This window comes from Somniosus microcephalus, chromosome 28 (assembly GCF_052327205.1).
Source record: "Somniosus microcephalus isolate GS21.2 chromosome 28, FLI_Smic_1.0, whole genome shotgun sequence".
Classification (NCBI taxonomy): Eukaryota; Metazoa; Chordata; class Chondrichthyes; order Squaliformes; family Somniosidae; genus Somniosus; species Somniosus microcephalus.
In genome coordinates this window covers 47019257-47034410 of record NC_141014.1, presented here as the reverse complement: position 1 = coordinate 47034410, position 15154 = coordinate 47019257, and the positions used below count along the sequence as shown (strand labels likewise).

The following is a 15154-nucleotide window of genomic DNA, read 5'->3' as shown; positions in this document are numbered from 1 at the left end:
TTCCTTGGAGCAGAGGAGGCTGAGGGGGGACATGATTGAGGTGTACAAAATGATGAGGGGCATAGATAGGATGGATGCTGAGGAGCTTTTTCCCTTAGTAGAGGGGTCAATAACTAGGGGGCATAGATTCAAGGTAAAGGGCGGGAGGTTTAGAGGGGATTTGAGAAAGAACTTTTTCACCCAGAGGGTGGTTGGAGTCTGGAACTCACTGCCTGAAAGGGTTGTGGAGGCAGAAACCCTCACAACATTTAAGAAGCATTTGGATGAGCACTTGAAATGCCATAGCATACAAGGCTACGGAACAAATGCTGGAATATGGGATTAGATTAGACAGGGCTTGATGGCCGGCGCGGACACGATGGGCCGAGGGCCTCTATCCGTGCTGTATTACTCTATGACTCTATGATACTGGAAATCTCAAAGAAAAACAGAAAACGCTGGAGACACTCAGCAGGTCAGGCAGCATCGGTCGAGAAAACACGAGACACTTGACCTTTCTGGTATAAAACCATTCCTCAAAACAGACCCGGGGTTTGCAGGAGATGAGGAAACAGTGCAAACTAACCACAGGACTTTACAGCTCTTAAATTTCATGGGGATAAAAGTCCACATCGCACTTTACAGTGACGGAGCAACAGATTCTGTCTGAAGCTCCCCACTGATCCACTTTCCATTTCCCCAACTCGTTGTGGGCTGCTTTGCAGATCCACTGCAGACTGACTGGTGTAGGTCAGTCTCTTTCAATCTATTGTGGTCAACATTGTGAACCTTGGTATCACGGACTCATTCTGGAGCCACCGAGATGCCCATCAATTCTCCGAGAGACGGGTTAACTTAGAGCCGGCTGTGCTCGACACCATCTGTAGGGTGGAATTTCATCGAGCTCTTTGAGATATGTTGTGAAACTCTGATTCTGAGAACAGAGACGCTTTCAAATTCAGTTTGAGGAAAGTCAAAGAAACCAACAGCAATGACATCACAGAATAATCATCCAAACCTCTGTATTCCAAAGCTCTGATTGGCTCTGGGTATCACACACCGCCCCCTCTCCTTTGTTAATTGGTGCCTGGATTGATGGAAGATCCTGACTGGCTCACAGGGATTGTCAATCATCATTGATCATGCCAGACCCTGTTGAAATGCAGGAGCTTGTGAGGGTAGAGGTTAGGTTGTTACTACAGTGGAGTTTGAGCTCAGTGCTTTGCAACAGGAAGAGTTAAGATGGCCTCCCAAGTGCGTCAGAACTATCACAAGGACTGTGAGGATGCTGTCAACAAGCAGATCAACATGGAGCTCTATTCCTCCTATGTTTATCTCTCCATGGTGAGTTTTGTATTTTTGGGGTCCTATTTCAAAATTAAGGCTGTTATTTTATTCTAAGCAGGTAGAATTTCTCTAGGTCAATGAATGGGCTTTAGAGGGTCTCTCTATAGCCCTCCCCAGTCTTAAGACAGTGATCTTGCAGAAGGACTCTTTCCTGCTCTGTAATAGCTCTGTCCTATTCTGATGTGTTTATATTTGAAACTAACTCCAGGGTTTCATCAAGTTTGTAATGGAGGGTTCATCTTGAAGATTCACTAAAACTAGTCAACTTCCAACTTGGATGGCAACAATTAGATTGAATTGGGTGACTAGTTAGTGAAACATTGGCTGGTTCTGGCCAGTTTTTATCCCCCTCTAATTGAGTGAATCCTGTTAGTCTTTCTCACCTGAGGATGGTGTTAAACTATTTAATTTTAAAGATTTGGCTCTTTTCCTTCTCTGCTTTTAGACTTTCATCTGGGAACAAAAGAAGATACCACAGATATTTTGACCAAGTGTAGTTGAGAGCTTTATTCCAAAAAGCATTAAAGCTTGCTAATATTTTCTAGTAACATAACCTCCTATTCTGTTGAGCTACTTCAATGAGGAGCTTCCAACATATTCAAAAAGGATTTGGAAAGTATTGGTGTTGCTACCATTTGAGTTGGCCATGGATCAGATCTAGATTTCAATTGTCTCTTTTCCATTTTTCTCTCTACCTGCAGTCGTATTACTTTGACCGGGATGATGTTGCCCTGCGTCACTTTGCCGAGTTCTTCAAGGAGCAGTCACATGAGGAACGTGAGCATGCTGAGAAACTGCTGAAATTCCAGAATATGCGTGGGGGGCGTGTTGTCCTGGAGGATGTCAAGGTTAGATTCAGCAAACTTTGAAGAATTGCCATGGTTTTGTGAAAAGTAGGCTAGTTACCTCATACTAGATTATCTGAGTCATGGAAGTTGTTCCAAGAGGAGGCTCAATGATTGTTGTATGCATGGATTTTCAGAAGGCAGGAGATTGCTGGCAGAAATTGGAAGTGCATTAGAAGCAACCTTGTGACCCCAATAAAACTGGGTGGAGTAGGAGGCAGTTGGTATAAAATAGACCACTGGATGGTGACTAGTGCATATGATCTAAATGTGCAAATAGTGATCTGCTGAGCTAGGGTCTATAGTGAGCTCCAGGGCAAAATTGGAGACTGGCTAGGGGGTTGACTGGAAGGAAGTGGTTGATGTTCACATCAGATGTAAGAGTGTAGGGATTTGGGGTGTGTCCCAGTACAGATGTCATTTAGAAGCTAGCTTGCAGAGACAAAAGGCTGATTGAAAGGTGGGCTTCATGTTCTGGCATAGAATAGAAAGCAAGGAAGTGTTACTGCAATTACTGCTAGATAGACCTCATTTGGAATATTGTGCTCCATTTTAGGTGATCTCACTTTAGAGCCTATAGTGCTGTGATTTCAAGTCAAATAACTCATTCCAAAGAGAATTCTTGATGAACTGTCTGGTTAAAATCCTGGCTTAGAATATCAAGAATGACATTGAGTTGTGATCTGACTAACTCCTGAAATGTTCAAGTCTGTTAACTAATTTCTTCCAATGTTACTCTATACCCCACCCCTACAAACTCTCAGAAACCAGAGCAGGATGAGTGGAGCAATGGCCTAGTGGTGATGCAGAGAGCTCTGCAGCTGGAGAAGGATGTCAACCAGAGTCTGTTGGATCTACACCAACTCTCCACTGGGAACACTGACCCTCATGTAAGTTCCTAATGTCTCATTTAAAGAAAGATTTGCATATCTACAGTGCCTTCCTTGTCGTCGGTGTCCAAAAACACTACAGCCAATTCAGTACTTCTTGAAGTGTCATTATTGTAATGTTTGCAACATGGCAGTCAATCTGCACACCAAGATCCTGCTGCAGAAATGAGAGAAATCACCAGATAGTCTGTTTTATTAAGTTGGTTAGTGATAAATATTGGCCAGGACACTGACATTCCAGTTTTTTTTCTTTGAAATAGTACCATGTGGGCAGACAAGACCTTGTGTACTGTTTTATCCAAAAGACAATACCTCTGACATTGCAGCTCTCCCTCAGTACTGCAGTGAAGTGTTGGTTTTCACTCAATTCTCTGAAATGGGACAACCCAGGGCCTTCTGACTGGCAGTGGTACCAGTAAGCCATGGCTGACACTTGCCATGTTTTGGGTGAGTTGAAGGCTATCTGGGGAGCTTAATCTGATCACTGATCTTTAGCAATATCTCCATGCCCAATAGCTTTCTGATGATCTTTCACAAAAGACTTCAACATCAGGATCTCACTGAGATGAGGCCAGTGCATAAAGCAGATTGAAATTGGGACACCAAAGGAGAAGTTGTAACTGAAGGGGGTTCTGCTTTCCAATTTTAAATTGGTAAATGCATTACTCCTGGAGTAAATCTAATCTGACGTCCAATCCACCTATTTCTCTGCAGCACTTGTACCAGTTACCCCATCCAGTAGAAGATAAAGGACCATCTCCATGGGCGGTGAAGCTCAGAAGGCCTTTGATGATGTCTCCTCTGAGCTAATTGTGCTTTGTTTTTCACTTTCAGTTGTGTGACTTCCTGGAGACCCACTACTTGGATGAGCAAGTGAAGATGATCAAGAAGCTTGGAGATCACATCACCAACTTGAAGAGACTGGGAGCCCCTGAGAATGGCATGGGAGAGTACCTGTTTGACAAGCACAGCCTGAGTTGAATGGGATTCTTGAACCATTAGTTCTATACAGGTTGGAAATGAAGTGTGACCAACTTCTGGTGGTGAATACTTTGGTTGTCATTATTTCCCAGTTTTCTCATCTAACTGTCACAGTACATGGAAATAAAGGTTATTCATCATTGAACTGGTTTGTCTTTGTTTAATTAAATAGCTGATCTGGTTAAGATCCCACTGCACAATACACAGCTGTGTAATATGATCCAAGTTCAAAATACAGAAGTCACTCCCAGGATGGCTGTGCCCACATCTTCAAATCATCACTGGAGAGGATTCTAATGGTTTTCTGAGCTCTCGGTAACAGTTCCTGCTGAAAAGGGTTTTTTATAACATCTGCCAGCAAACAGTCATTAAGCTGTGGTGGTTTAAAACAAAGAAATGGGGAAGGGTGAAGGGGGTTGAATTAGGGCTGACAGTAGTGACTCTTCAGTCAGGAGAAGGGAGAGTACATGCCTGGTGTCTTGCTTCAGACTTTTACCTGTAAAGGTGGGGGAATGATCTGCTATTGAGCTGTCTTTACATTTGACTGATGGCACAAGTCACGCACTAGATTGCCAAAGCTGTGTGACATGTGTACACAGTACAGCGTTGGCCATCTTAGAAACTTCCATTTGGGCAGGATCATTTCTGTTTATCATTCTCTTTCTTTCCCAGGTTACTTTCTTTTTCTAGCCCCACCGACGGCAATACGTGATGTCTGGGATTAAGTAAAGCACTAGTCTGAATCGAGCAGTAGTGTGTCCTACGGGGAGTTTGTTGGTGTTGGGTAAAGTGAAGCTAAATCAGTAATCATGTAGGAGTCACCGGAAATAGAGAGCGAGACTTTCATAGCAACAAAGAAAAACACGTGTTAGCTTTATTAACTCTCCGCATGGACTGAGGGACTCGGCCTCGTCGCAGGGCTATGACATCGACACACAATCGACGACTCTTAAAGGGACCCTGCTCCGATAACCCAACCAAGTTCCGTACATAACGTGGAGCGATAACATTGCCTATACATAGTGAATTGTGTTACTGTCCCTATGTGGTCTCTGCCACAATCATATAAATCCTATTCAAGCCAATGATTTTTCTACCAAAAACTAACTTACTTTCTATTGCAGCAGCATTGTTGTAGGTGTAACATTTGCATACTGAATTATCATTGGCCCGGAGGCATCGAAGCAATACCTATTGTATTCACGTGATCACATGTTGCGTTGTCATTGGCCTGCAGGCATCTGTAAGGACTGCTATTGTTCAGAAGACCCAGGGGTCCGAACTCCATCTTGTCCACATGGTGCTGTATTGATTGAGAAAGTTTACAGACTTGATGCTTCATTAAAAGAGATAAATTGTAATAATCCGTTGTCCTGCAATTTATTATTTTTGTACAAAGTGTGCAAAACAAGACAGTAGGGATCCACTAGCTAATTCTGATCAAATAGTAGCTAGATTATTTTCGATAATTTATTCGGTATATTGCTAATGGCCACAACTGTTCCAAAAGACTGCCCTTAACCCACAAAGTGTGCGGTGATTTCTGAGTGTTCCTGAAGAATCCACAAATTAAACATCCATTAAAGCTGTCCAAAAATAGTTCATCTAAAGGGAATGAATGAATTCCATTTGAAAATACCAAGCCACAAGGGCCCTTTAAATATTCTCTCCAGCACTGAGCGAGTATACATGGATAGACTGATTCATAATAAAATGTTGGCTGGACTGTTTCTAGGAGTTAAACTGGAAAATACATTGGTTTTCCACACCACAAGGGAAATGAAAGCTCTTTGGACATTTGTAATGGCTCAGCCGATTGATGCGTCACGTGTCTTGCACACCCATGATTGTTCTGACACTCTGGGGAGACCACCTTCACTTTTACTGCTGGTGGGAGCCAAGTTCAAACACCACTGTAGTTACAACTGAACCTCTCTCCAATGATGTACCTAAACGAGATTAGATGCCATGGTATAGGAACAGGGCAGCCACATGGGATTAGGACCACTGCTTGTGTAGAGAATAAACAACATGAGCTGGATAGGAACAGGAGGCGGCCATTGAGCCCCTCGAACATGTTCCTCCGTTCATTGAGATCATGGTTGATCTGTGACCTCACTCCATATACCCGCCTTTGCCCCATATCCCTTAATACCTTTGGTTAACAAAAATCTATTAATCTCAGATTTAAAATTAACACTTGACCGAGCATCAACTGCTGTTTGCGGAAGAGAGTTGGGCCAAACATCCTATTTCTGTGTTGTATGTTTATGTAATTCACTCTTCTCTGTTCTGGAGGTTTTTGTAATGATCAGTAACCTGTCATTCTGGAATGGTACTCTAGGTGGTGCTGTCTGTATATAAGAGTGGGCAACCCACGATGCACTAGGCTACCCACAAGGCAGCAGTCAAGATGGAGGCCTGTACAGATACTGTACCTAGTCCACATGTGCTCAATAAAGTGTCTAGCAAAAGCTAGCTGTTCTTAATAAAAACAACTAGTTATTAATGAACATAACATGGTACCAGGATTGGTAAGATCTGCTGAATATTGTGCAATGCGACATGGAGAATTTGAAGCCACCAGAGCATTTGAAACTCACAGGAAATGTCGACTACAATTGGCAGACTTTTAAACAACAATTCGAACTCTACATCGCTGCCATCGGGTACGGTACGGAGCCAGGCACAAGGAAAATAGCATTGCTGCTCACGGTTGCAGGCCCACAGGCGATAGAGGTATTTAATACATTTGTATTTAATCCAGAGGAGAACAGAGAAAAATTAGACGATGCGCTAAAGAAGTTTGATACACATTGTTCTCCCAAAAAGAATGAAACCTACGAGAGGTACATCTTCCGTTCTCGGACACAGCAGCAAAATGAGACTTTTGATAGCTTTTTGACTGATCTGAAACTGAAAGCACAGATGTAAAGTCTGTGGGTTCTATAGCGAAGTAATACACCGACTACAAGAGTAACTTAAACAGGACTTTACTATTCGAAGGTCAGGGCGAATCTGCCCAATAAGTTCTGCCACAGCACTTATATACCGGTGTGGTCACCGTCGGTATTACAGTATACAGCAGCCAAGATAAAGTAGTGCCACACCTAAAATAGTTCTCTTAAAGGTAAACGGTTACATACAATAGTTCTCTTAAATGTAGAACAGTTACATACACTATAATCCTCCCTTTTTAGCTTACAACATACTTATTTCCCATTAACCATATCATTAGAACATATATACAAATTATGTAAAACAGTTCACAGATTCAGTCTCTCTGGAGGTCTCCTGACTCTCTCCGGATAACGCCTCGGTGGCGTAGTAGTTTTCGGTGGGGTAGTAGGTTCTTCCGGCAAGGCCGATTCAGCTTGAAGGACAGTGTCCGGATCATCTGATTCCAGTATTACCAGATCGGAGGTAGGGGCTCTGGGTATCTCTGTTTCGACATTAGCCATGTAAGGTTGTGGAGTAGGTTGGCTCTTTGTGGATGACCCTATGATCTGGTCAACATGACGCCTTATGATGCTGTCACCAATGTACACTGTATACAGCAGCGGCCCTAGCCTTTTTACAATAGTTCCAGGCTGCCATTTCTCGGTACGGTAGTCCCGGGCCAAAACTTGTTGACCTGTCTGAAAAGATCTAGTTGGCCTTTCATTCAGGCCCTGGAATTGCCGGTTCTCTACGTCCCTTCTGACGTTTGGCTTAATCAAATCCAGCCGGCGTCTTAGCCTTCTATTGAAAAAGATCATGGCGGGAGTTTGATTTGTGACCGCATGTGTTGCATTCCTGTACGCCAACAAGAAGTTATCTACCTTATGTTGTAAGTTGATGTTCTCATTACCCATGGCCTTTATGGCCTTCTTGAAGGTCTGGACAAACCTTTCAGCTAAGCCATTGGTGGCGGGATGGTATAGGGCTGACGTGTAGTGCTTGACCCCATTGCTTTTTAAGAATTTCCTGAATTCTTCGGACACAAATTGTGGTCCATTATCAGAACAGACTTGTTCCGGCAGCCCATTCCTGGCAAACATGGTCCTTAATACTGTGATGGTTTTTTCCGTGGTGGTGGAGGACATCTTTATTACCTCCGGCCACTTGGAGTGTGCATCCACCGCTATTAGAAACATTGAGTCCATAAATGGACCAGCAAAGTCGATGTGTACCCTTTGCCAAGGAGATGAGGGCCACTCCCATGGATGCAGAGGAGCTTGTGGTGGCGCGTTTTGGACCTTCTGGCATCCTAGACAACTCTTGGTTATTTCCTCGATGTCTCCATCAATACCTGGCCACCACACAAACGCTCTTGCTAGGTTCTTCATTTTTACTCCACCCAGATGCCCCTCGTGAAGTTCCTTTAGCACCTTATGCTGAAGTTTGGGTGGAATCACCACTCTCGATCCACACATCAAGGTTCCTCGGCACACTGACAGCTGTTCTTTCCGTTGCGAAAATGCTGGCAGTGTTGGTTCGCCATGTGCTGGCCATCCCTCCACTGTTAGATCGTAGACCCGTGAGAGAGTCGGGTCATTTCTTGTTTCATTCTCGATCATCGAATTGGTTACTGGTAGACATTCTACTATGGATGAGTGGAACATCTCTACCGGGTCCATTGTAGCCGCCTCTTCTACTACCGGCAACGGTAGGCGCGATAACCCATCAGCCTTTCCATGCTGTTTGGAGCTTTTGTATTCAATGTCATATTGGTGTGCCCCAAGTAACACGGACCACCTCTGTAACCTTTGCGCTGTCATAGTGGAAACGGCCTTGTTAGGGTTGAATATGGACACCAACGGCTGGTGGTCTGTCAGTAATGTGAACTTCTTGCCCTGCAAGTAATGATTGAATTTCTTTACTCCCCACACAAGGCTGAGGGCCTCCCTGTCTATCTGAGCGTAATTTCGCTCCGCGGAGGTCAACGATCGGGACGCAAATGCGACTGGCCTTTCCGAGCCATTTGGTAACTTGTGTGAAAGCACTGCTCCAATTCCATAAGGAGAAGCATCACAAGCTAGACGAAGAGGTAACGTTGGGTTGAAATGAGCCAACACTTCCTCAGAGGTAATCAACGCCTTTCTTCTGCGAAAGGCCTTTTTACAGTCCTCGCTCCACTTCCATGGCACTTCTTTCCGTAACAGAGCATTCAGCGGATGTAGCACAGTGGATAAATTTGGCAGAAACTTGTGATAATAATTAATCAACCCCAGAAACGATCTCAACTGTGAAACGTTTTCCGGAGCGGGGGCCTTCACGACAGCTTCTATCTTGTCAGGCGACTTGTGCAGCCCCTCTTGGTCAATGACATGACCGCAGTACGAGATCCGTTTCTGGAAGAACTCACATTTCTGGCGATTAACTCGAAGGCCATATTCCTTCAACCTGGTGAGCACCAGTTTCAAATTTGTGAGGTGTTCCTCCTCGTCTTCTCCCGTAATCAGGATATCGTCCAAGTAACACTGTGTGCTTGGAACACCTTGTAAGACCTGCTCCATTGCCCTCTGCCAAATTGCTGGAGCCGAAGCTACTCCAAAAACCAGTCTATTATAACGATACAAGCCTCTGTGTGTGTTGATTGTGAGATACTGGCGCGACTCTTCCTCGACTTCCATTTGCAAGTCTGCCTGTGCCAGGTCAATCTTGGTGATGTGTTGCCCGCCAGACAATGAAGCAAAGATATCCTCAATCCGCGGAAGTGGGTATTGTACCGTGTGAAGCACCGGATTAACTGTGATCTTGAAATCTCCGCAGATGCGGACCTTCCCCAGTCCCCCTGGCTTGTTACTTGATGAAGACTTCATGACGGGAACAATGGGCGTGGCCCACTCACTCCAGTCCACCTTAGACAGTACCCCTGAACGTTCAAGCTCTTCCAGTTCTGCCTCCACAGCAGGTCGTATCGCGTAAGGTACCGATCTGGCTTTGAAAAATTTTGGGCTTGCATGTTCTGCAATCTTGATTTTTGCTTTAATTCCTCTCAGTGTTCCCAGTCCTTGCTGGAATACCTCTTTAGCTTCGTCCAATATTCTGGACAACCGTTCAGGTTTGACCTCTTCCTTCCCAGAATCTACCGTCATTGTGTTTAGTGAATGCCAGTCTATCTTTATTTTCCTGATCCACTCCCGTCCCAGAAGTGGTGGACCTCCCTCGGGCAGCACATACAAGTCCATCCTTCGGTGATCTTTGTCTTTGTATCTCACCTTGACTTCTATCTTCCCGATGGGGTATACTTTGTGCCCCGTGTATGTCTGCAATACTATCTGCGTATCCCGTAGGGGAATATGTTTGAATAACTTTTTGTAATCATGCTTATTCATGACCGTCAACGCCGATCCGGTGTCCACTTCCATCTTCACTTGGACTTTTGCAATCTGTAGTGTGATCCAGATAGTTTGTCGGTCAGCTTCTTTACTCACATTATGAATCCTCAGACTACCTAGTGCCTTGCTGTTGGAGTCTGAGTCCGAATTCTGTTCCTCTGGACTCTTCCCAGTCACCTCATGTACCTTTCTGTACTTCTTGTGCGGTGACTTATTATTGTTGTTCTTCTTTCCTGACCGGCATACCTTAGCTATGTGGCCAAGCTTGCCACATGTCCTACAGTCCTGGTTTTTAACCCAGCATTGGTTCTGGTCGTGTGTTGTCTTCCCACAAAGAGAACATTTCGTTGTACCCGAAGTCATTTGATCCACACTGAGTACCGCTGTCTTCCGCTGCATTTCCGCCGTGCCTCTCGCTGCGGCTTCGTGCGATGCTGCAATACGGACAGCCTTATCAAGTGTAAGATTGTTCTCTTCGAGTAGTCGTTTTTGCGTTCCTTCCTTTGACAATCCACACACGAACTTGTCTCGCAATGCCTCTGTCAGATTTCCTCTAAACTGGCAGTATTTCGCTAGTCTACGCAGCTCGACCAAGTACTCCGCGTTGCTTTCCTCTTTTCGTTGTGTTCTCCCGTAAAATTTAGATCGTTCCGCTAACATCAGCGGTGCGGGGTTAAAATGATCCTTCAGGACAGCAACAATATTCTCAAAAGACTGATCTGCCGGTTTAGCTGGTGATAGAAGATGCTTCAATAACCCGTATGTCCTCGCACCCATTGAATTTAATAAGGTTAGAGCTTTTTCATAATTTGCTATCTTATTAGCCGTACAATATATCTCGATGCATTCTACATACGTGGGCCATCTTCCACCTCGGCATTGAAACCGTTGCTGTTACTATGCTTAGGCATCTTCACACTCTTCCTGAGAAACAACAACAATATTCTTTAACTTTTTTTTTTCAGATGGCGGTTTCCCGCGCTGATCTTCTTTCCCCGCCCACTTTAAAATGGCGGTTCCCACTTCTGTCTTCTTCCCCGCCTACTGGCGGCTTCCCGCGTTTCTTCCCCTGGCCGGAGGGGTAAGCTTCCCTCGGGCGACGGCCGCTGGCTTTCGGGTTTGCAGCCTGCGCGTCGGCTTCAGCGCGTTCCCTTCTCTCGGCAGGGCAGCCGGTGCTGGGTACAACCCGTTGGCGGCGAACAGTTTCAGCCGCTGGGCTGGCTCTCGCTCAGCCTTCCTCGCTCGGGCTCTGTCTCTCCCGCTCGCTCGGCTCCCAGTCGCGCCTCCAGCCCTCTCGCAGTCCGGTGCTTCCCTCCCCGGCTGCGGCTACGTTCTCCGCGGTTTATTTATTTTATATCATCCCGCGCCTTACGATCCGGTCGCAGCGCTTCGTGTCCTCAATCACTATCTGGCCTTTTTCACCCCAATCGCGCCTCCCAGCTTCTCGCAGTCCGGTGCTTTCCTCCCCGGCTGCGGCTGAGTTCTCCGTGGCTTATTTATTTTTATATCTTCCCGCGCCTTACGATCCCGGTCGCAGCGCCTCGTGGTCGCGGTAGTTGTCCGGCCTTTTTCGCCGTCGCGGTCTAGCCGTCTCACGACGCGCCCTCGCCCGCTTGTACCGCGGCTTCTGCTCCACGCTGCCCCAGTCTCAGCGCCTCTGGGCCCGACTTCTGTCCGGCTCCTTTCCCCCTCGACCGTGGTCGAGTGCACTGCCCTTATCCTCCGTTTATTTGTTTCTATTTTCCCTTTACTCACAGTCACCGTGGCCAACTTGCTTCTCGTGTTGATCGGCTCACTCACCACCGTGGCAGAAGGGACAATCCATGCCTGTTGCTGATGGAAGACTTCGGCCTAGAAATTGGGTTTTGGCTTAGCCAGGGCTTCAGCGCCGGAAGTTAGTGCCGGCGCTAATTTCCCCTGCGCGCGCCAAAAATTCAGTAGCGCCGCGCCCAAATGGCTGCCGGCGCTCCTGAAGGGTCTTAGCGCCTGGAAAAGGGCGCTAACTGCCGTTTAGCGCCGCAATTCCGGCGCTGCGGCACCCGATGCGGTGCGGCAGGCTGGGGAAGTGCAGGCCTCCTCCTTCCGTTAAGGAGGAGCTGCCTGCACCCGGCCGCGGCCCGCGCAAATCTGTTTAAAAATGAGCCCGGCACCTCGGACAAGTGCCGGGCTTGCATCTGTTCCAGGGGCGGCGGGGGGGGGGAGAAGTCCGGGGAGGGAGCTGCGGGCAGGCGGCCGGCGTGAAAGCGGCCGGCCACCACGGGGCCTTTAATGCGCCGGCGCAAACACATGTTGGACTCTGTTGCCAGAGTCTTAGTTGCGGCTGCCACGGGCGAGGCGGCCGCAACTGAATTTCGGCGCTGGGGCCCGTCGGCATGGCAACCGGGACGCTGCGCACACCGATGACGTCATCGGTGCCGGCGCAGCGCTACCGGTGCAACGCCGCTTTAGGGCCCCAGGGAATTTTTCAACTGGCCATAACTCTGGCGCTAGTCCCTCTAGCGCCTCAAAAGCGGCGCTAAGGCTAGTGAATTTCTAGGCCTTCGTGTTTGAAATCTTCCTCCTTTCTTGGTCTGCAGACTCGAGTTTTCTCTCAGCAAAACGACGAAGGCGGGTGCCTCTTCTCGACACTCGTTTATTTCTTCAGAATTATTGATGCCGCAGGGTAAGATCGAACTCGTCGCCACTGTAAAGTCTGTGGGTTGTATAGCGAAGTAATACACAGACTACAAGAGTAACTTAAACAGGACTTTACTATTCGAAGGTCAGGGCGAATCTGCCCAATAAGTTCTGCCACAGCACTTATATACCGGTGTGGTCACTGTCGGTATTACAGTATACAGCAGCCAAGATAAAGTAGTGCCACACCTAAAATAGTTCACTTAAAGGTAAACGGTTACATACAATAGTTCTCTTAAAGGTAGAACAGTTACATACACTACAACAGACATGTAATTTCTCTGAGCTGAAAGCATCCATGATTCGTGACCAGATTGTGTTTGGTATTCATGATAAAAAAAAGTCAGGGAACGACTGCTGAGAGAAACCGAACTGACATTGGAAATTGCTGTGAAAATATGCCAAGCTAGCGAGCTAGCTCAAAAGCATGCCAAGACTTTCAGTGAAATCAATGATGATGCGATTGCAGCAAGTGCTGCTGTCGGTGATGTGTCCTACAAGGGGAAGAAACATGGGCAGAACAGAAGTGAAAAGCAATCGGAGGAAGGAATTTTTAATTGTAAACGCTGTGGTTACAAACACCAGTTAAAACAATGTGCAGCGTTTGGGAAAATGTGCACAAAATGTCATGGAAAGAATCACTTTGCCAAACAATGCTTTTCAAAAGTAAAAACAAAGAAAGGGCAACAAGTCTGAGTTAATGTGATTGAGGACACTGATTTAAGTGAGACATTTTTTGTAGGAATGGTGTCATGTGACAATATAGAAAAGGATACAGAAAATGTGCAGACCTCAGGAATAAACAATGCTGAACATAACGTCAATGCAGTAAAAGAGGACAAATGGATGATCCCACTGCAGGTAAATGGAGCATTAGTTACATTGAAACTAGACACTGGGGCAAAAGCAAACTTAATCAGTATGAGTGACATTAACAATATGAAAGAAAAGCCCAAAATACAGAAAAAGTCAGTCCTACTGAAGGACTATAATGGACAGAAAATAGATAGCTTAGGTGTATGCAGACTTAAAGTGACAGTCAAAGACAAAGTGCATCATCTCATGTTTTCTGTTGTGGCTGAAGGACTTGATTAACTACTGGGTGACAAAGCTTGTGAAGACTTAGAACTGGTCAAGAGAGTCTACCGTATAAACTGTGCCATAAGCAGACCAGATGACTCGGTGGATTCTGTAGTGAATAATTTCCAGGATGTGTTTAAAGGATTTGGAGTTCTACCATTCACTTACAAGATCCAGCTAAAGGAGGATGCTCAGCCAGTGGTATATGCTCCACGAAGAGTTCCAGCACCCCTGCATGACCGGCTCAAGAATGAACTGGACAGAATGACCACACTAGGAGTCATCAGGAAAGTCGAAGAGCCAACAGACTGGGTTAACTCCATGGTATGTGTCAAGAAAAAGAACAATGATCTAAGAATATGCATGGATCCAAAGGACTTAAATGCAAACATAAAACGTGAACACTACCAGATTCCCAAGCGAGAAGAAATCACCAGTGAAATGTCAGGTGCCAGATGCTTTACAAAGCTCGATGCCTCACAAGGATTTTGGCAACTAAAACTGGATGAAGACAGCACCAAATACTGTACCTTCAACGCACCATTTGGCAGGTATTGTTTCCTCAGAATGCCTTTCGGGATAATATCTGCATCTGAAATCTTTCATAGAGCGATGGAACACATAATTGAAGGTCTGGAAGGAGTTCGGGTCTATGTTGATGACATCATCATCTGGGGCTCCACACTGAAAGAACACAATGAGAGATTGACTAAAGTGCTACAGAGCATATGCCGGAATGGACTGAAGCTCAACAAAGCCAAGTGTCAGTTTGGCGTCCAGGAAGTCACTTTCCTAGGAGATAATCTATCTGGTAAAGGAATAGAGCCAGATATGGAAAAAGTAAACGCCGTACTCAAAATGCACTGACCCACTGACAAAAAAGGAGTGCTACGCATCATGGGGATGATAAACTTCATTGGAAAGTTCATTCCTAACTTGTCAGCCAAGACAGTCTGTCTGCGAGACCTGCTACGTAAAACAAATGAGTTCGCATGGACAGAAAGACATGAACAAGAGTGGATCAACCTCAGAA

General features: G+C 45.9%; 1 protein-coding gene across 1 annotated transcript; it reads left to right on the top strand.

Moving 5' to 3' along the window:
• Positions 1 to 1161: 1161 nt before the first annotated feature.
• Positions 1162 to 3090, top strand: LOC147099764 (ferritin heavy chain B-like). The gene is made up of 3 exons (XM_085969365.1): positions 1162 to 1323; positions 2028 to 2174; positions 2936 to 3090. The coding sequence occupies exons 1-3, from the start codon at positions 1222 to 1224 to the stop codon at positions 3071 to 3073; spliced, it is 387 nt and encodes a 128-aa protein (XP_085825491.1). The 5' UTR covers positions 1162 to 1221; the 3' UTR covers positions 3074 to 3090.
• The last annotated feature ends 12064 nt before the right edge of the window (positions 3091 to 15154 follow it).